This window comes from Aquarana catesbeiana, linkage group LG01 (assembly GCF_042186555.1).
Source record: "Aquarana catesbeiana isolate 2022-GZ linkage group LG01, ASM4218655v1, whole genome shotgun sequence".
NCBI classification, from domain to species: domain Eukaryota; kingdom Metazoa; phylum Chordata; class Amphibia; order Anura; family Ranidae; genus Aquarana; species Aquarana catesbeiana.
The window spans coordinates 6,593,064-6,615,772 of record NC_133324.1 but is presented as its reverse complement, the minus strand read 5'-3'; the positions used below and the strand labels follow the sequence as shown (position 1 = coordinate 6,615,772).

The 22,709-nt window shown below is 42.3% G+C and overlaps 1 protein-coding gene and 1 pseudogene across 1 annotated transcript; one reads left to right on the top strand and one right to left on the bottom strand.

Annotated features, from left to right (window-relative positions):
• Positions 1-4,358: 4,358 nt before the first annotated feature.
• LOC141129962 (chymotrypsin A-like) lies at positions 4,359-10,048 on the bottom strand (annotated as a pseudogene).
• A 3,473-nt stretch (positions 10,049-13,521) lies between these two features.
• Positions 13,522-20,122, top strand: LOC141129952 (chymotrypsinogen A-like). Its single transcript, XM_073617970.1, has 7 exons — positions 13,522-13,573; positions 14,062-14,165; positions 15,214-15,293; positions 16,385-16,463; positions 17,341-17,521; positions 17,656-17,789; positions 19,651-20,122. The coding sequence occupies exons 1-7, from the start codon at positions 13,522-13,524 to the stop codon at positions 19,810-19,812; spliced, it is 792 nt and encodes a 263-aa protein (XP_073474071.1). The 3' UTR covers positions 19,813-20,122.
• The last annotated feature ends 2,587 nt before the right edge of the window (positions 20,123-22,709 follow it).

Sequence of the window (22,709 nt, the reverse complement as noted above, 5' to 3'; positions counted from 1 at the left end):
CCTTCACAGCTCCACCTCTGAGCAAATCACCACCCCCTTCACAGCTCCACCTCTGAGCAAATCACCACCCCCTTCACAACTCCACCCCTGAGCAAATCACCACCCCCTTCACAGCTCCACCTCTGAGCAAATCACCACCTCCTTCACAGCTCCACCTCTGAGCAAATCACCACCCCCTTCACAGCTCCACCTCTGAGGAAATCACCACCCCCTTCACAGCTCCACCTCTGAGAAAATCACCACCCCCTTCACAGCTCCACCTCTGAACAAATCACCACCCCCTTCACAGCTCCACCTCTGAGCAAATCACTACCCCCTTCACAGCTCCACCTCTGAGCAAATCACCACCCCCTTCACAACTCCACCTCTGAGCAAATCACCACCTCCTTCACAGCTCCACCTCTGAGCAAATCACCACTTCCTTCACAGCTCCACCTCTGAATAAATCACCACCCACTTCACAGCTCTCACCTCTGAACAAATCACCACCCACTTCGCAGCTCCACCTCTGAGCAAATCACCACCCACTTCACAGCTCCACCTCTGAGCAAATCACTATCTTCTTCACAGCTCCACCTTTGAACAAATCACCACCCCCTTTACAGCTCCACCTCTGTGCAAATCACCACCCCCTTCACAGCTCCACCTCTGAGCAAATCACCACCCCCTTCACAGCTCCACCTCTGAACAAATCACCACCCCCTTCACAGCTCCACCTCTGAACAAATCACCACCCCTTTACAGCTCCACCTCTGAGCAAATCACCACCCCCTTCACAGCTCCACCTCTGAACTAATCACCACCCCCTTCACAGCTCCACCTCTGAGCAAATTGCCTTCACCTGTCCTGGGTGGTGGACGACCTTGCCCCGGTACTGATGAGGTGGCTCAACTGGACCCCATCACTACAATCAGCATGGAAGACTGAAATGGTAGCTGATATAGTGATATAGTTAATACTCTCATAGGTAGGGTAATATGCCAAAAAGGTGTACTATGTAAAATTATCCAATTATCCTTTTTGAATGTATTAAGGCTTTATTAAGCCCCCTCTCCAAGAAAATCAGGGCCTTTTGCTACCCCTTTTCTGCTGTTATTTTGTCCTATTTGTTGCTTGCTTCACGATTTAAAAAAAAAAAAAAAAACATCTTCAAAGTTGTGGGCATGTTCTGTAAATTAAATGACGCAAATCCTCAAACAATCTGAGAAATAGATAATAGCCAACATTTCACGGTCTGTATATCTGTTTCTTCAGGGCTTGTTTGCTCCATAACTAGCTCAAAATCTTAAAGAAAATATCTTGGGACATCCGAATTAAGGGGAGACCAAAAAAGATAAATCACACCCTGGACAAGATGTCGCATGAAGAGCACCATCAAAAACAAGTCAGATGGACTCCTTATATTCAAAGGCAGGGAAGGTTCCCCAAAGTGAATGATTCATTGCCTCCATGTATATAGGAAAACTATCATCATTGAATAGCCACTCCTTATTTAGATGGACACTGCACCTGTGAGTCTCCCCCCTGCACAAAATGCTGCTTTCATTAATACAGGCTTAACTTGCCCTCCTGAAACTGTTCCAAGCAATAAATCACAGTGAAGATCTATTTGGTATCTACTAGGGATGAGCCGAACACCCTCCTGTTCGGTTCAGAGCAGAACATGCGAACAGGCAAAAAATTTGTTCGAACACGTGAACACCGTTAAAGTCTATGGGACACGAACATGAATAATCAAAAGTGCTCATTTTAAAGGCTTATATGCAAGTTATTGTCATAAAAAGTGTTTGGGGACCCGGGTCCTGCCCCAGGGGACATGGATCAATGCAATTTTTTTTTAAAAACGGACGTTTTTTCGGGAGCAGTGATTTTAATAATGCTTAAAGTGAAAGAATAAAAATGAAATATTCCTTTAAATATCATGCCTGGGGGGTGTCTATAGTATGCCTGTAAAGTGGCGCATGTTTCCCGTGTTTAGAACAGTACCACAGAAAAATGACATTTCTAAAGGAAAAATTGTCATTTAAAACTGATCGCGGCTGTAATGAATTGTCAGGTCTCGGCAATATAGATAAAACTCATTGAAAAAATGAGCATGGGCCCCCCCCAGTCCATTACCAGGCTCTTAGGGTCTGGTATGAATATTAACGGGAACCGCGAACCAAAATTTAAAGAAAAATGGCGTAGGGGTCCCCCCAAAATCCATACCAGACTCTTATCCGAGCATGCAACCTGGCAGGCCACAGGAAAAGAGGAGAAGATGAGTGGACATCGTGGGACATTTTTATTTTTTAATAAAGGACTTGTTCCAAGCTGTGTTTTGTCGTTTTTAACATTTTTGACACTTTTTTTGTGAAATGGTAGGGGTACTTGTACCCATTACCAATTCACACAGGGGGGAGGCTGGGATCTGGGGTCCCCTTGTTAAAGGGGTCTTCCAGATTCCAATAAGCCCCCCGCCCGCAGACCCCCACAACCACCGGGCAAGGGTTGTGGGGATGAGGCCCTTGTCCCCATCTACCCCAAAGCACCCTCCCCATGTTGAGGGTATGTGGCCTGGTATGGTTCAGGAGGGGGGGCACTCTCTCATCCCCCCTCTTTTCCTGTGGCCTGCCAGGTTGCGTGCTTGGATAAGAGTCTGGTATGGATTTTGGGGGGGGCTCCTACACCATTTTAAAAAAAAATTGGCGCAGGTTTCCCCTTAATTTCCATATCAGACCTGAAGGGCCTGGTATGGATTTTAGGGGGACCCCCACGCCATTTTTTTTATAAATTTTGGTTCGCGGTTCCCCTTAAGATCCAAAGGGCCTGGTAATTGGCTGGGGGGGGGCCATGCTAATTTTTTCAATTAGTTTTATCTATATTGCCGAGACCCGACAATACATTACAGCCGCAATCAGTTTTCTATGACAATTTTTCCTTTAGAAATGTAATTTTGCTGTCAGACTGTTCTAAACACAGGAAAGATGTGCCACTTTACAGGCACACTATAGACATCCCCCAGGTACGATATTTAAAGGAATATTTCATTTTTATTGTTTCACTTTAAGCATTAAAAAAATCACTGCTCCTGAAAAAACGGCCGTTTAAAAAAAAAAAAATTGCATTGATCCATGTCCCCTGGGGCAGGACCCAGGTCCCCAATCACTTTTTATGACAATAACTTGCATATAAGCCTTTAAAATGAGCACTTTTGGTTTTTTTATGTTAGTGTCCCATAGACTTTAACGTGTGTTCCGGCGGCTTTCGAATTTGCCCCGAACACATCAGTGATTTTAATGATGCTTAAAGTGAAACAAGAAAAATGAAAAATTCATTTTAAATATAGTGCCTGGGGGGTTCCTTAGTCTGCCTGTAAAGTGGCGCATCTGTACTGTGTATAGAGCCTGCTGCAGCAAATATGGCATTTCTAAAGAAGAAGAATGACATTTATATTGACTCGCGGTTGCAAGCCATTGCCGGCAACAGAAAAACATGAAAAAATGTTGTGGGATCCCCCCAAAGCATCCATATCAGACCCTTATTCGAGCATGTAGCCCAGTAGGCCAGGAAAGGGGGGGACGAGCGAGCGCCCCCCCCTCCACTCTGAACCATACCAGGCCACATGCCCTTAACATGGTATGGACTTTAAGTAGGAAAAGTACGCCTGAACAAAATGTTCCCCTTCTCCCTTTTGTGTCTTTGTCCTTTCAATAAAGCTTTGAGCCTGTGAACTCTTTTTTCCTTCCCTTATCCCTCTTTTCTATACCCGTCACACCCATTCTTTGTTGGAATGCTTGAGTGGTTTGTTTTGGTTACAGTGCCATATAGGACGCGTGGGACAAGGGTCTAACTCAGGCACTTCTCGTCTGAGATTGTGCCTCTAGGTGTTTCAGTGGTACCTTAGGGGGCCACACAATGCTTCTGGGGCAAAGCGGTGTCATGTGTGACGTGAATGCGTGACGTGGTGGTTCGGGGGAACTTTGCTCCACACAACACGTCAGGCATCATACCACAAAGTGAATGTTTAAGGACTGCATTAAAAAAAAAAAAAATCAATATATATATATTTATGTAGCACGTTTTTACAACTAGGCCCATAGCAGAAATGTAAAAATTGCTCTGCCCCACAGGAGGTGTACGGGGGGGGGGAGGGGTGAACTGGTCACACACAATGAAACAGAAGGAGAGGAGTCACAAACTGTCACCACCTAAGGTAATTGAAAGATTTGATATTCTTTTACACATCTCATTTATATCGTTCGTTTAATATGTTTTTTTGTTTATTTTATGAATTCATGAATCTTAAGAAAACCCCACAGCCATATATTAATATAAAAGTTACTTTATTGAGTAGAAAAAAGGACATTGGATGGTATTTAGTTGGCGGCAACAGTCTGGTCCACCCAGGATCTGAGGGAGGCGACGCGGGCGTAGATTCCGGGAGAAGACGGAGAACAGGTCGGGCTGCCCGCGGACACAACTCCAGCCAGGGTCCAAGCTCCGTTCCTTTGGCACACAAGGGGCCCATCGGAGTCACCCTGAAAGGGAGCAAATTTGGGAATGATAAAAGAGTTCTCAAATAATCATCTGTCATTTTAATAAATCACTTGCTACCCACATAACGTTTATGTGTGACTGCAAAGAGTTTGTGCTTTAACGATCACACACCACACATATGTGTCCATAGATGTCCAAAGTGTCTGTGCTGAGAGTGCGCTTGCTACATGCTCCCAACACAGTGACCAAGCTATCATAGACAGATCCTCTTCTCTAGTTATAATTGGGAGCTGCAGTGGTTGGATCCTGATCTTGTGACCATTGCAAATGCCAATCACAGTGGTCAAGCAATCAGTAATTCCTTCCTGACTGCGAAGCATAAATGCCCAGTTAAAGGGATGGGAGGCTGGGTTGGAAGAGGTTACTATAGACAGAACTATGGAGTCATGACACAATATTATCTACTTACAATAGGACATAACTCCAACCTGAGTGTGGATTCAATTCATTATATCAGAAATGGAATCAGTATTTGGGCCATGAGAGGGAAAGCAATGTAGTCCCAATTATCTTCTTTTGAGGTTACCATACACTAAAGAAAAGCCATAATTGATATTAAGTATTATACAGTATTGGGTTTGATGGGATCAAGTGAGTGGAGATGCTTCCCATCCTTCCCTTCTTAATATAGACTAATAAACGTTAAGATGCTTGGCCTTGACCAAGCTTGGCCTTGTGGTTGAGCAGTTGAGCAATCTTTGTTCTAAGCGGCTTCATAACACAATTGCCGATTCTTGGACTTTGTAGGGTCCACGTAAAGTCATTTACACACTGATGACACTGCTCAACCACAAGGCCAAGCTCGGTGCCATTTTAATTAAATACAGTATTCTTTGACAAAAGACACTCCATGGGTCTCAGAGGAGAACCTGAACTCTGTAAAAAAAATCATGAAACATAAATATGAACCACTAATGGGTCTAAAAGAACCCCTCACCAGTTAGTTTCAACAACAGTGATATGCAGAATATAGTCCACCATATGAAACAGAACACAGAACCATCAATGGAGGAGCAAATCATTCATTATTCACTCTTTACTACTCATTAGGATTAATGTAATACTTAATTCAATAATAATATCTATGATACTCTATGTATGATTGTTAGTCTACAAACTGCCCTGCCTCATATAAAGTGACCCACATTAGAGATGTTTGGATCCATAAGCTATGGTTCTGTCCAACAAGATGACTGAAGAAAGCTAAAATCTGGTCAAAAGAAGCCTGTAGATCATCTTACCTTGCAGGAGGAGGCACTGGAGGCACCAGCGCAGATCATGGAGGCCTCGATTCTGGGGATAAAGTATCTCTGGCAGTCAGTGTTGGTCAGAAGAGGAAGAGACACCTGCTGAAGTTTAGCTGGTTCAGCTAGTGATGAGAGAGAGAAAGGGAGAAGATGGATTAATGTATAAGATGGACAGCAACTGACATATTTAACCTCTAGAGTGACATCTTTATGTATAGCTCTCCACAGAAGACCATTTTATGACCATGTCATTGTGATGCCTGTCCATACCAGACTGAAACTGATATCTTGCCCCATTTTTACTGGAAATGTTTGGCAGTTTTTCCACCTTATGACGCTTCTTTGTGTAACTTCTCTGTTGTTTTTTTTTTTTATCAAAAATTTCAAATAATAATTTATTCTAAGAAAAAAAACTGGCATAAGCCGAGGTATTTAGTGTTCCTACATGTCACCACTTCATTGGAGACTTCTGAGTCAAACTTTTATAATCTGGAGAGTTTAAAAAGTGGAATGCAGGCCAAGGGAAAGGTTATTATTATGTCAGTCTTCATAACTAGGCCTCAATAAATGAAAAGGAAATTAGGAAAATAAATTAATAACCACCGAGTGACCATCCAATGTCCATGAAGAGCCCCTTTAACAAAAGGAAAAAGGGCATTTGCCACTAGTTCACCAGTACAGGGGGCCACCAAGGAAACTGCTGTCTGTGTCCTCTCTGAGAGGATTCATCATCTCAGTTGGTCTTGGTGGCCATTGGGACAGATAGCGATGTTCCAAATTTTTATGATATCACTGGAACAGCAGGTTAGCAGAATTTTTTCAGGGGGACACATGTCATAACTCTCTAAGATGGGATTCCCTTTACTTTACAAAGGATTCTTCAGTAAGAGGTAACAGGAAGTAAGGGAAACCTTTCCAGAAAAAAAAATCCACAATATCCAAAACAACAACAAAACAATATTTTGGCTTGGAATACACTTTAATGGAAAAAAAGGATACATTAGGGTTGGATCATGAAGGGTTAAAATGCAATCAATAGAAACAATTTTATTTTTTTAATCATATACCTTAACATTGTAACTCTAATATTTCATTAATGATGCCTGTGAACAGTTTGCAGGCATTGCTCACACAGGAGCCATTGTCTAAGCTCCTGGTGCACAAAACATGCCGTGGGATGGCCATAGCAGGAGAAGAGGACCAAAGCATTGGAGGTAAGTCCTACAATCTTAGACAAAGATTTTTAGGGCATACTTTGAATTGGGCTTTAACCGGTTAATACTAGTTTGTATTTTTGAAGAACATCTAATTTACTTACTGACACCATTGGTTTATCCCCATCTGGTGGTGACACAACTTTCTCCTTCTTTGAAGACATCAGATGAAGCAGCGAGACACACGGGGGACACGCGGTCATTGAGGGTGGCAGGACTGGAAAGCTTGATCAGGGCGATGTCATTCTCATCGGTCTGGGCATTGTACTGGGGGTGTCTGAAGAACTGGGAAACATTGTATTAAGGATTAATTAATCTTCTATGTTTGTAGATTAATCTGCTTACTTGTCATCTTTTATTCTCCTATTACATTATACTGAGAGTTGTCTCCACCTTAAACCACCATCATATGTTATTTTAAGTTGCGGGAAGCTAAAAAAGTTCTCTAAAAAGTGATAAAAGTTCCAGAACTCCATGTCACTTGTACATCGGAGGAATCTCAGCTGACAAGTAAAGGGCCCAAGCCGTTACTTTGGACATTCCACAACCAAAAAAGGCCACAGTGGTAGGTGTCCTTGGCACTCCAGCTGTGAAGAAACTACAAATCCCATGAGGCATTGCAAGACTCTGACAGACACAGACATGACTCCCAGAGGCTGAGGCATGATGGGATTTGTAGTTTTACCACAGCTAGAGATCTGAGGTTGCCTACTCCTGCACACAAGATGATGGTGGACGACCTCCGTCCAGGAAATGAGGCGGAGCGCCATCCGGCTTACTGCAGCTTCAAATGCACATTGTGAGAAGCTCAAAGTGTGCAGTGAAATCAGAGTAAGAAATTTCAGTCCAGGAGAGGAGCCGGTACAACTGTGCAAGTCTGAATCAATGGCTGGATCAGCTTTATTGACTCTTTTGCTTCAGGACCCAGGAGCAAACAAAGCCCCATTTATAGGACCACTTACAGTCTTGGAGCAGCTTGTGCCTAGATGATCCCTCCTATAACAAACCAGAGAACCTCAGTACAAGCAGAAATTCTATCATCTATATTCAGTTCTTTTTAATTGAAATGAGCGTATTTATGTATTTATTCATTTATTTGTATTCCTTCACAAATGAAAATAACAGAGAGGAAGAAATGTCTTGTAGGATCTTCAGAACTCCATCCCATATCTGTGGATACTACAAGTCCCTATATGTGTGCCATGATAATGGAGGAAGCACGGCCTTTAAATGCATTAAGAAATAAGTCTGCCCACCCATACATATATCACTACAATCTCTACATAGGAAGAAACCTTAGAAGACACATTGATGACACCGATCACCTTCTCACATTTAAATCTTTTATAAAATTAGAGTTCTCCTTTAATAATAAGAACTTACTCTGCCGATGGATTTGACCTGGATGGGCTCAGCATTGGAGTAAAGGTCAAATTCACCCAGGACCACACGGTGGAAAGATCTGGATGGAAGAAAAACATGGCAGGTCATTGGGAAGTGATTGGGTGTTGTGGTGACTATGGTTTTCAGACTCAACCTTCTGCGCTCCATACATGTTTAGCACAGTAGTTTAGTAATGGCTACAAGACTATACCACCCATACTATCTACATATCTCTAGTTTCTACAAACTCTACCCGTCTATATCTTGAAATAAAGAGAGATAACAGTCAGTTGTGAATTGGATATATGACTCTATATTGTATTTGGTCTATAAACCAGAGACTCCGGATGGACAGTTGGATAAATGGTTCTATATTTAGGATGTATCTGGTCTATAAATCAGAGGCTCTGGATGTACAGATGACCAGTAAAGCATTGCAGTGAATGCTGACTTTGTAGTAGAATATTATTATATAAGACTCACCTGACTGGGCAGTGGGCAGCAGTGACAACCCAGAGATTGTTGATGATGGAGCCACCACAGTAGTGCATTCCAGTGTAGTCCTGTGGGAGAAGAGTCATAAGATCATCGCTTTATATACAGATCATTTCACCTACCCCTTGGGGATAAAAGTGGGAAACCTCTCCACATACCCTCCCCCTCTAATGTACTAGGTGCTTCTAAATGCCATCTTCTGCTCCTTAATGTTCTTTGGTGGGACACATCTTCTCCACCCCCCACCTTTATTTTAATTTTCGAAGAGGGTTGTCACCTACCCCTGCCTCCTCTTTTCTAACAGGGCTGTGCAACACCTCATCTTTCAATTAGGAGCTGAAAATTAAAACATTCAGTCAGTGAAACTCTAAATTGTGTCTATAGTAAGCCATAGATCTGAGGGATGGGGGAGGGGAGTGTGTTTGTACACAATGGATGACATTCTGAGCTGACAGATCCCTAGAAATGACATTAAAACCCAGAAATGTTACAATTTGGACAACAAGATTAAAAATGTGGTAAGAAACGATCGTACCTGAAGAGACACCTGCCATGGCCAAGAACCAGAGATGGCGTTTTCACAATCCTGGCGTAGTCGGAGATAAGAGGCCTGATGGCGGGAACACCGCAACCTGAGAAAAACACATTCTTATTATAACTGCCAGTAATACATTGTTACACACAACCATATAATACAACACAACGTCTGTTTGGTCATTAAGTTTCAGTTATCGCCTTTGCACTTTGTCTACATATGATCGATAATAAGGCGGATTTTTTACTTTTTTTATCTATTCAATAAAAATAAAATAAAATAACCATATCCAGGCTATCCTGGCCATATATTGTCCAGTAGTTTGCTTGTTCAATTGTCTTATCCATAGTGGAGGGGAAGTTCATTTTGGAAGCTGAAATGAATCCTATAGAACGGTTCTTCGATGTGATCACTAAGATGGAGATTGCCAAGTCTTCCATATAATCAGATCAATGTACTACGTTACATACGCTCTATGAATGTGGGTGTCTAGATTATTTCCTACGTATAGTATCCTTAAAAACATATACAGTAGATTATAAATATTACATTGTGCCAAAAACATCCAGTACATGTACTCACCATAGGCTCCACTGAGCAGGACCCAGGCAGGACAGGACCCACAGTGTTGCCATTTTCTGCTTTTCTTGGGTAAGAGGACGATTGTAAGGTGTGTTCAGCTTATATACACTCAGTCAGCCAATCAGGGGAGAGCTCCAGGCTTGTTATTAGGACAATTTTAGGCCTCCTTATCAGGCAACCTTTAGCAATACCCGATATTCCTCCAACGTTGGCTGGAGGAAAAGATATGAAGAAACAGGTGTTACAGGAGAACGTCACTTATCCAGACTCTCGCTGAGTGATGGAATCTATAATTAGTCTGTGTTTCAGAGTACATCATTTACTCCATATTACCTAAAGAGTAGGGGTTTTTTACATTGAGGAACATATAAAAAATTAATGAATATTGTTTTTCTACATAACAGAAATTTTCACCATTAAACACTCACAGATCTTGAGTTCCAGGATCCCACCAGTGCTTCTCACATGTCTTCCAAGGACTTCATAACCAATTCCTTTTCAGTTAAACCAAAATCCCTTATGGAACAAGAGCTCCCCTCCTCCACTTCTCACTTTTATTTAAAAGATATCCCACCATACAACATAACAAAGGGAAACCAGCACTTGTTGAATAAAACTCTAAGATTCAACAAAGACATAGAGGTTTAAACTTTCTGAATGTATCCTGCTGAATGCCAATGGAGAGTTTCATTAATCTAATGCCTATTTGTGCCATTACCTGTCTTTGTTATGTTGTGGACTTTACAGCGAGGAGCTGGTGTGTGGTGTGACACGCAAGCATGGACCCACCTGGGCTCATGACTACTGCATTTGTTCATATTACTAGATGTTCCAGGCATTGGTGTCACTAGTCCCAGGCACCTAGGTCATCTAGCAAGACTTCAGAAAGAGTCTCTCATTCTGTTTGTTAGAGGGACATATTCTGTTGTATGCCAGAAGTACAAGCAGAGTGATCTCCAGCCCAACAGTGCCTGCATTGTTCTGGTGTGCAGCTGAGATGAGGGAGATGAGAGACAGCAGTGAAGGACCTGTGAAGCTTCCACTGACCACCAACAAATTTGGGTACTGACTACTAACGGAAATGCTATGTGGGGCACCAATATGTAAAGGGCGATCTCCACTGACCACCAATATATAGGGTGTAAACTCCACTGGTCACCAATATGTAAGGTCAATCTATTACTGACCAAAGACATGTTGGGGGCAATCTCGACCACCATCATGTAGGGGGCAATCTCCACTGGCCACAGACATGTAGGGGCAATCTCCACTGGTCATCAACATGTAGAGGGCAATCTCCACTGGCCACCAACATGTAGAGGGCATGCAGGGTGAGCCGTTCTGGGGAAGTCCACTTGGAGAGAAGAGATCTGGCTTACAGCGCACTCAGGATTGGTACGTCCTCATTTAGAACCCAGAATTTGGAGGCTCAGAAGGAGTTGTGAGGCCCTGATTACAGGGACCTGGTACCAAAAGGGTTAACCTGCCAGTAGGGGAGACCTGAAAAGGATCATGAAGGAATCAGTGCCTGTCTGTGAGGAAGTGTGGACTGTATTGTGATCAAAATATTGTTTGTTAAGCTCCAGTGGTTTTTCCTGTACACAGAATCAGATGGGAACCCCAAACCCTGGTGTGGGACTGGTATAGCGGCGGTGAGCCATAGTGTTTTTCAAGAACGTTCAGAATTAAGGACTGTTTGTGTTTACTTTAGCTGAAGAAAGCTGCTTTGTTTTCTTGATTTTGAAAAACAACAAAGACTGCATTACTTTTACAAGTGGCCCCCCATATTTCCATATATATATATACATATTTTAACACCTCATATGTGTATATTTAGCTGGTGGCCAATTAAGGGTCAATTTACAAAGCAAAGCAGAGTGCTGCAGCTCATGCATTTTTGCGTGCGTTGAAGCATGTTGTGGCTGTGACAGCTAGCTCATTCAGGCCAAGGCACAAAAAGATTGGTGCCATCTGCATGTTGAATCTTAGGCTCGGTTCACACCTAAGACGGATCCGTCTCACAGCAGGGGTCCGGTGCGTGCTGGTTCCCCGTTTCAGGTCTGATTTCAGCCCGAATTTTGTACTGAATTGGTACCTGAAACAGACCAAAAGAGGCACCGGACCTGCTGCGGAGATATGTGAACCGGCTCCACAGAGAGCCAGGCAAAATCTCCTGCTATTGTGAATTGGATGCATTCAATTCGCAATGGTGTGAACCCCGCCTTAGAGTTTTATTCAACAAATGCTGGTTTGTGCCATTATTTCCCTTTGTTATATTGAGCTTCTTCTAAAAAAAGGTGGGATCCCTATACCACTGAGCCATGGTGGAGGAGGGAAGCCCGTGGTCTATGATAGCATTTTTTCTAACTGAAAATGAATTAATTATGGGGTCCTTAGGAGACATGTGAGAAGTATTGGTGAGATCCTGGAATCCAAGATTTCTGTGCGTTTATTTGTGAAAATTCTGTATTGTTGAACCACAATATCCATTAATTTTGGAGATGTTCCTCATCTTCAATAATATCCACTCTTTATTTGATATAAGAGATAAAATCAATGGTTACCTACTACCCCCATACCATTTGTAGTTAGTAGTCAGTACCCCATTTGTTCGAGGTCAGTGGGGGCTTCACAGGTCCTGTGTTGCTGTCTCCTTCATATCTGATGTCACACCAGAACTATGCAGGCACTGTGGGGATGGAGATCACTCTGCTTCTACTTCTGGCATAATATAACAGAATATCTCCCACTAACAATCTGAGTGAAATAATCTTTCTGAAGTCTGCCCAGACCACCAGCGCACCACTGACACATCCACAACAAAACAAAGACAGAAAATGGTAGACATTGGCATTAGATTCATAAAAACTCTCCACTGTCATCCAGCCAGTAAAATCCAGAAAGCTTAAACCTCTAGGTCTTGTTTGAATCTTAGGGTTTTTATTCAATAAATGCTGGTTTGTGCCATTATTTCCCATGGTTTTGTTGTAGCCTGGAGCTTTTTTTCAATAAAGGTGAGGTCCCCACACTGTTGAGCCGAAGTGGAGGAGGGGAGCCCATGGTCTATGATGGATTTTGTCCTAACTGAAAAGGAATTAGTTATTAGGAGACATGTGAGAAGCGTTGGTGAGATCTTGGAATGCAAGACCTGTGTGTGTTTAGTGGTGAAAATTCTGTTATGCAGAATGACAATATTCATACATTTTTTAGATGTTCCTTAACATAAAAAAAACCCTACTTTTTAGGTAATATGGAGTAAATGACGTACTCTGATACATGGACTAATTGTAGATTCCATCACTCAGCGAGAGTCTTGATAAGTGACGTTCTCCTGTAACACCTGTTTCTTCACACCTTTTCCTCCAGCCCACGTCGGTGGAATATACGCAATTGCTAAAGGTTTCCCTGATAAGGAGGTCTAAAATTGTCCTAATAGCAAGCCTGGAGTTCTCCCCTGATTGGCTGACTGAGCGTATATAAGCTGAACAGACTTTACAATCGTCCTCATATCCAAGAATATCAGAAAATGGCAACACTGTGGGTCCTGTCCTGCCTGGTCCTGCTCAGCGGAGCCTATGGTGAGTACATGTACTGGATGTTTGTAGAACACTGTAATATATATATACTGTATATAATATATATTTCTTTTTTACATATATATATATATATTTTTTACATATATATATATATATATAAAATATTCTGGACACATACATTCATAGAGCGTATGTAAAACGTAGTACATTGATCTGAATATGTGGAAAGGCTTGTGGCAATCTCTATCTTATTGATCACACCGCAAAACCATTCTAAAGGATTAAATTCAGCTTCAAAAATGAATTTCCCATCCACTATGGATAAAACAATGATAGCCTGGCCCTGATTATTTTATTGTTTATTTTTATTTTTTTAATTCTTAAAATTCTGCTAAATTAAGGATCGTATGAAAGCAAAGTGAAAAGACGATAAAAAAAGACTCCAAACCCAAACAGACGTTGTTTTGTATTATATTGTAGTGTGTAACAATGTATTACTGGCAGTTATAATAAGAACGTGTTTTTCTCAGGTTGCGGTGTTCCCGCCATCAGGCCTCATATCTCCGACAACGCCAGGATTGTGAATGGAGAAAACGCCGTCCCTGGCTCTTGGCCATGGCAGGTGTCTATTCAGGTACGATGATTTCATAACACATCTTATCTTGCTTTCTAAATTATAACATTTCTGGGTTTATTGTCATTTCTAGGGATCTGTCTGCTCAGAATGTCATCCATTGTGTTCAAACACATGCCGCCCACCCCATCCCCCAGAATGTCATCCATTGTGTTCAAACACATGCCCCCCACCCCATCCCCCAGATATAGGACTTCCCATGGACACAATTTAGAATTTAACTGACTGAATGTTTTACTTGTCGATTCCAAATTGAAAGATTTAACATAACACAGCCCTCCTAGGAAAGCTAAGTGGGAGGAGGCAGGGGTAGGTGACAACCCTCTTCATAAAGCAAAGGGGGGAGGGGAAGGTGATAAGATGTCTCCCAACAAAGAACATCAAGGAGTAGGAGATGGCCCTTAGAAGCCTCTAGAAGATGATCAACATGTGATCAGAGAAGGTAGACACCATCCAAAGATCAAAGGTGGAGGGTATGTGGAGATTCTTCCAACTTCTATCCTCAAGGGCAGAACCTCTCTAAAATGGACCTAGATTCCAATAAAAGAAAAGTCTACAGTTTTGCTGGCATGGATAAATAATAACAATAGGAGGGCTGAAGGTGCTGCTTTAGGTTTCTTCCAGTGTTAGCAGCATGTCTGACTGCCTAGACAATTAGTCATGTGATCTGAAGCTGAAGGGAAATGTCAGAGTCCAGAATGGATGGTCCTCTTCTCCAGGAAGAACCCAGTGAGCAGGATTGAAGGGAAAATGGAGCAGATACATACTTAGATTTTGCAATAATTGGAGTATGTTATATCAGTCTGGAGTTCAGCTTTAGATACTGGTAATGTCATCTATGTACCTGGAATCTTCCCTCTGGATTTGTCTTCTAGAAAACTCTAGTGATGAATATTGGGGCTTTGTAAAGCTTCCTTGCACCACGCCTAAGTGGCCCCCCTCTGTAACTTTAACATTGTTCAGTTTTCTATGGGGGGAAGAATCTTCATGGGGTAGGTGAAATAATCTCTATATATAAAGCAATGACCTCATGACTCTTCCTCCACAGAACAGCACTAGATTCCACTTTTGTGGCGGCTCCGTCATCAACAGTCTCTGGGTTGTCACTGCTGCCCACTGTGAAGTCATGTGAGTCTTATGTGATACTATTCTACTGCAAGGTCAACTTTCACTGCAATGCTTTACTGTTTAATAGTGCAGATACATCCTAAATAAAGAGCCATTCATCCAACTGTCTATCCAAAGTCTTTGGTTTATAGACCAGACACACCCTAAATATAGAGCCATTTATCCAACTGTCCATCCAGAGCCTCTGGCTTATAAACCAGACACATCCTAAATATAGAGCCATCTATCCAACTATCCACCCAGAATCTCTGGTTTATAGACCAGACACATCCTAAATATAGAACCATTTATCCAACTGTCCATCCAGAGCCTCTTGTCTAAAGATCAGACACATCCTAAATATAGAGAAATGTATCCAACTGTCCATCCAGAGCCTCTGGCTTATTATACATCCTAAATATAGAGACATTTATCCAACTGTCCATCCAGAGGCGCTGGTTTATAGACCAGACACATCCTAAATAAAGAGCCATTCATCCAACGTTCCATCCAGAGCCTCTGGTTTATAGACCGGAAACATTCTAAATAAAGAGCCATTTATCCAACTATCCACCCAGAGTCTCTGGTTTATAGAATGGATACATCCTAAATATAGAGCCATGTATCCAACTGTCCATCCAGAGCCTCTGGTTTATAGACCAGACACATGCTAAATATAGAACCATTTATCCAACTGTCCATCCAGAGCCTCTGGTTTATAGACCAGACACATGCTAAATATAGAGCCATTTATCCAACTGTCCATCCAGAGTCTCTGGTTTATAGACCAGAGTCATCCTAAATAAAGATCAATTTTTTCAAATGTGCACACAGAGCCTCTGGTTTATAAATAAGATACAATATAGAGACATATATCCAATTTACAACTGACTGTTAATTCACCGTACTACAGGATGTAGAAGGTAGGGGGCTGTATAAAGTAGATGGATGTGGATAGTATGAGTAGTATAGTCTCTGACCCATTACTAAATTACTGTGACACTTCCAGGCATTTCCCCATGTATGGAGCAAATACGGTTACGTTTGAAAACCATAGTTACCACAATACCCAACCGTTTACCAAAGACCTATTATGTTTGTCTTCCATCCAGATCTTCTGACCTTGTGGTCCTGGGCGCATTTGACCTTTTATCCAATGCTGAGCCCATCCAGGTCAAGTCCGTTGGCAGAGTAAGTTCTTATTACTAAAGGAGAACTCTAATTTTTTTTATGTTTTAGACATGAGAACGTGATCAGCATCATCATTGTGTCTTCTAAGCTTTCTTCCTATGTAGAGAATGTAGTGATATATGTATGGGTGGGCAGACTTATTTCTTATTACATTTAAAGACTACAAGTGCCTTATAAATGGGGCTTTGTTTCCCCTTGAGTCCCGAAGCAGGAAAGCCGTTAAAGTGGACCTCCAGCCTTCTCTTCAGTCTTGACTGTAATTTCTTACTTTGATTTCACTGAACACAGTGAGCTTCACACAATGTGCATTAGAAGCTGTAGCAAGTTGGATAGAGGCCGCCTTTTTTCCTGGCTGGAGAACATCCATCATCATCATCTAGCCAGGAAGTAGCCGACCTTGGATCTCTTAGATGTGGTGAAACTGCAAATCCCATCATGCCTCAGCCTCTGGGAGTCATGTCTGTGGCTTCCAGAGTCTTGCAATGCCTTGTGGGATTTATAGTGTAACCACAGCTGGTGTGCTGAGGTTGCTTACCCCCTTGTGTCCCATTGTTTAAAGCAGTGGCATGGCCAACGTAAGTGTTCAAATTGTCAGCTGAGATTCCGCTGATTTACAAGTGACATGGAGTTCTGGCACTTCCATCACTTTCTAGACCGGGGAGGTTTTCCACTTCCCTCAACTTAAAATAACATATGATGGCGGTTTAAGGTGGAGACAACTCTCAGTAAAATGTTAATAGGAGAATAAAAGATGATAATAAAGCAGATTAAACTACAAACTGAGAAGGTTCAGAGGGACAACTATTACAAGTTCAGAAGAAGATTTTGATTTATTAAAGTCTATAAAAACATTAATCCTCATTATATCTTTTCTCAGTTCTTCAGTCACCCGCAGTACAACGCCAGGACCTTTGTCAATGACATCGCTCTGATCAAGCTTTCCAGTCCTGCCACCCTGAATGACCGCGTGTCTCCTGTGTGTCTCGCTGCTTCCTCTGATGTCTTCAATGTGGGAGAAAAATGCCTCACCAGCGGATGGGGATACACCGATGCTGCCAGTAAGGGGATTAGAATAGCAAAAAATACAAAGTGTTAACCGATTAACACTTGGGAATTCAAACGTGGTCTCCTACAGAGGGTTGTACATAATGATGTCTAGGGCTTATATATTTCTTCTCCATTTCTCTCTCAGCAAAAGCTAAGCCAGCTAAACTCCAGCAGACGGCCCTTCCTCTTCTTACCAACACTCAGTGCCAGAGATACTTCGGAACCAAAATTCAATCCTCCATGATCTGCGCTGGTGCCTCTGGTGCCACCTCTTGCATGGTACGATGGTCTACAGATTCTATGCTATTGACCAGTGTTAGCGTTTTTTACACAATTGTGAACAGAACAATAGCTTAAGGATGCAGTTGGTTCATTTTATATGAGGCAGAACAGTCTATGTAGCCTGACAATCATTCATAGTGTATTTTATATATATATATATATATATATATATATATATATATATATATATATATATATATATATTATTCTAAAACTGAATATTTCATAAATTCTAATGAGTACTGATGAGTAAATACTTCATGATTTGCTCCACCATTGATGGTCCCATGATCCCATGTTTCATACAGTGAATTATCTTCTGCATTATGTTGTGTGGTGAAGGGTTCTTTTAGACCCCTTAATGGTTCATATATGTGTCTCATGCTTTGGTCCCGAGTTCAAGTTCTCCTCTGAGACCCACTAATGTTTTTTTTGTAAAAGAACATATAAGATGGCACTGGGCTTGGCCTTGTGGTTGAGCAGTGCCATCGTGGTGTAGATGACCTTGCGTGGGCCATGCAAAGTCCAAAAATGGGCAATTAGGATATAAGGACATCTTAAAATGTATGTCCAACATTTTTTTTTTGTAAAAGAACATATAAGATGGCACTGGGCTTGGCCTTGTGGTTGAGCAGTGCCATGATGGTGTAGATGACCTTACGTGGGACATGCAAAGTCCAAAAATGGGCAATTAGGATATAAGGACATCTTAAAATGTTTGTTCAACAATGATTTTTATTTAGTTTCAAAGTTTGCATAGAGTAGGGAAGGAGGAGAAGCTCTGTCGGAATTTTACTTCTATTCATAACTCCCTTTATGAAATCTCCCCTCACTTTCTGTCTTGATGAAAACAGTTTACTAAACATGAAGACAACACAGACAGAAATAAAAAAAAAACTATGACGAGGAGACTATGATGAGAGGAGAACAGGACACCTGATTTTTATTCCTGTTTGTGTCCCTGTTGATGAGTTCCCCTGACTTCCTGTCTGGGGAAACATTGTCAGCTGAACAGGAAGTGAGGGGAAATCTCTCTAGTAGAGCCCTGAATAGCAATGAAAACCTGACAGAAGTTCTAATCCTTAACCACTCCATCACAAATTAATAAAAATGGATTGACATCCACACAAGTATCATGCAATTGCCTACTGGTCTACTGACTAGCTGACCTGCTTGTGACGTGGGAGTGAACTGGTAAATGGTTCAAAGGATCCCTTACAAGTTGATACTCACATCGGGTCACTTGTTGGTGAATTGGGTATTATTTGCTGTCTGTGTCCTGCTGGGAAGATTTTCTTTCATTTCCTGTCCTGGAGATGCAACAGGAAGTGAGAGGAAATCTCATCAAAGTGAATGGATTTCCCATCTTAGAGCATTGTCATAGGAACATTTGTCTCCATTGGAGGATTTCCCATCACCTCTTGTTCTGGTGACTACTCTAAAATATTGGATTTCTCACCAACTGTTGTTTTGGGGAACCAAAAAAAAAAGGGGTGAATGTCTCCAATGGGTACAAAGACAGCAATAAAAACTTGACAAATGGTCCAACCTTTCCACACTCCACCCAAAACTGAAAAATGCCTTTACACCCAGCAGACTCAATATAATACTGACCACCAATTATGGCTTCTCTTAGAAATGTATGTTCACCTCAAAAGACAATATTTAGAACCACATTGCAATCCAAATACTGGTCCCATTTATATATACAGGGCTGAGCCCCACACTCAGGTTGTGGTAAGTAGATGACATTATTTCATGACTCCATAGTTGTGTAAGAAATGAAGACCAGAGATGTCACACATACATTCATCACCATGAGAACTCTTCCATCATTTCTGGTTTTTCTTCTTTTCAGGGTGACTCTGGTGGACCCCTTGTGTGTGAGAAGAACGGAGCCTGGACCCTGACCGGTGTTGTGTCCTTTGGACTCGGCACCTGCTCTCCATCTTATCCCGGAGTCTACGCCCGCGTCACCTCCCTCAGATCCTGGGTGGACCAGACTGTTGCCTCCAACTAAATATCATCCCATGTATGTCCTTCTGATACTCAATAAAGTAACTTTTATATTAATAGATGGCTGTGGGGTTTTCCTGAGATTCATACATTCACAAAATAAAAAAGGAAACATATTAAACAAATGAAACAAAAAAAAATAAAAAAAGGTTAATATTAATTTTTAATAAAACAGAAAAAAAGCAAAGTAGAAATCTGCAGTAAAATAATAGTTGAAGGGAAAAGGGAAAGAAGATGTTAATAAAATCTGAAAAGGGCCAACTAAAAGTTAAATAGGGGCTAAACAAAGAAAAAATAAATATATATATATATACAGTGCCTTAAAAAAGTATTCATACGTGGACTGGAGTTGAGAAACATGCGTGACTGAATGACGCAGGGAGGTGCGGTCTGAGCATGACGGAGTGAGAGGCGGAGCATCGCAGTGGCGCGCTCGAGCAGGAGATCGGGTTCGGCGGGCTGAGTGAGATACGCCAGGAGAACCACGAGCAGTTGCAGGGGCGAGTTTATGCCTGGAAGCAGACAAGAGAAGAGCGCAGGTCGGGCGGAGGCACCCAGATACCCGTCCATCACCAAGTACCTCACCGGAAAGACGGAGCCAGTCATGTCAGTGGAGGCCGGGGCCGTTTCACAGCGTGCTGCTCGGGTCGCTCTGAGACAGCAAGCGGCCATGGAGGAACCACCTACCCCGATCACCGTAAGTGTTTCAGCCGGGAACATCCGTACGGAGGTGGCAGAAACCGCAGAAACAAGCCCCCCAATCGTGCCCCGGACTGGGGCTGTTACAGAGACTCAGGTATGTTCTGTTAATAGGGGGGAAACTATTGTACTGGCTACTGATGGTGTACAGGACATTAGGAAGCTCATACAGGCGTTACCAACTAAAGAGGAATTACAAGTCCTATTGAGCGACCTAAAAGTTGCGGTGAGGGAAGAACTAAGTGAAGTAACTGCCAAATTAGAGGTGATGGACAAAAGAATGGGTGTCTGTGAGTCCTCTCAGTCCTCAGCAGACGCCCGAATAGAGTTACTGGAAAGGAAGTTTAAAACACAACATCAAAAACTGTTACAGTTGCAGTTACAAGCAGAGGAATTTGAGAACAGAAGCAGGAGAAATAATGTACGCATTAAAGGGATTCCAGAAACAATAAAACCACCCGAGCTGAGGAAAACAGTAACCGATGTCTTTAATAAATATTTAGGAAAGACAGCTGACAATCATATTGAGCTGGATCGTGTTCATAGGAGCCCAGCAGGGCCTATGCCAGAAATAGGACCCCCTAGAGATGTGCTTTGCCGGGTGCATTTTTTTAGGGTGAAGGAGGATATAATGAGAGCTGCATGGCAGAAAGGGGTGCTAGAAGTCGCAGGTCAGGGGGTCCAGGTGTTTCCAGACCTTAGCCGGCAGACGAAAAAAAGGAGAAGGTTACTGAGACCACTGTTGGATCAAATACGGGCAAAAGGTGCAACTTACAGATGGGGACACCCATTCTCAGTAATCATAAAAAAGGATGATCACACCTTTGCCCTGATGGCGCCAGAGCAACTACCGGACTTATTCAAGTTCCTAGGTTCTGAAATAGTGGAGATCCCTGATTGGATTGATATGACTACGGACAATGTCAGAGAGTATACCCAACAGAAATAACTGCGAGGGAGTAGGAACAGAGGAGAAGGAAATGGGGTCATGATTTAATGATGGACTTGCTTTTTGCTTTTTTCTTTTTTTTTTTTTTTTTTTTTTTTTTTCTCTTTTTCTCTCTCTCTTTTTTTTTTCCGTTTGTCATCTTGTAATTGACTCTTTACAATTGTGCGTTGTCCCGGACTTGATGGAAGGTTCGGGGGACACTCTCTCCCCCCCTGGGGGTGCCCATCGTGTTCCACCTCCCAAAAGGGGGAAGGGAGGGGAGGGGAAGAGGGAAAGTTTTCTCTTCTTTTCCTCTCGCTTTCTTTTTACCTGCGGGTTTCTTTATGTTTGTTTATGCATAATGGAAGGTGTTTTACCTGAGTGTGATACATTATAGGCAATACCAATGGAAGGCCCGTTACTGCTCCCATTTTTTTTTTTTCTTTTTTTTTTCTTTTTTCTTTTTTTTTTTTTTTTTTTTTTTTTTTTTGTGTGTGTGTGTGTCACAGGGGTGGGTATAGTAAGTGAGTGAATTATTGTTGTGTTTTGGTGAGAAATACGTTATGGGAATTTAGAAGCACAGGATGTCCTTTGATGGAATGTTTTTTTTTTTTTTTTTTTTTTTTTTTTTTTTTTTTTTTTTTTGTAAAGGTAATAAGGATTTGCTGTATTATGGACACAAAGCACGGGGGTTTGGGTGGTTACACATGCTACACTGGTTGTACACGCGTAAGAAAGGGGGGGGTATAAATGGGGGTAGGGAAGGGGGGGGTGGGGGTGGGGGGGAGGGGTTAGAAGGGAGGGAGGGGGGAGGGAGAAGGGGGAGGGACATAATGACACTAAATAATATGTTTTTTATTAGTACACAAATTTTTACACCAATGGATAGGGGTCCTTAGGGCCCCCTAAGAATTAGAGGGAGCGGAGAAGGCGATGGACACAAGAACTTTGTAGTTGCTGCATTGTTTTCAGGGTTTTTTTTTTTTTTTTTTTTTTTCTCCTCTCCCCTGGCCCCCCCCCCTGCTCTCCAAATACCCCGGTCTTACCGGGGATGGTGGGGGGGGGCGCGGGGGGGGGGGAGGGGTGAAGGGGGGTGAGGTATGGGTTATCTGGGAATAGGGGGCAGGGAAAGGGATGGACGGGGATGTGGGAGGAGGGGGAGGGAGGGGTTGGATGGGGTTATATGTTAACAAGCGGAATACAAGTATGGAAATGGAAACATAGATGTAAAAGGGTAACTGACTGGTAATATTACAGGTGTATTCTCCTGGGCT

Coding starts and splice junctions, on each gene's coding strand:
- LOC141129952 (XM_073617970.1), top strand. CDS start 13,522: ATGGCAACACTGTGGGTCCTGTCCTGCCTGGTCCTGCTCAGCGGAGCC. Junction 14,166..15,213: donor CATGGCAGGTGTCTATTCAG/GTACGATGATTT, acceptor CTTCCTCCACAG/AACAGCACTAGATTCCACTT. Junction 17,522..17,655: donor GGGATACACCGATGCTGCCA/GTAAGGGGATTA, acceptor TTTCTCTCTCAG/CAAAAGCTAAGCCAGCTAAA.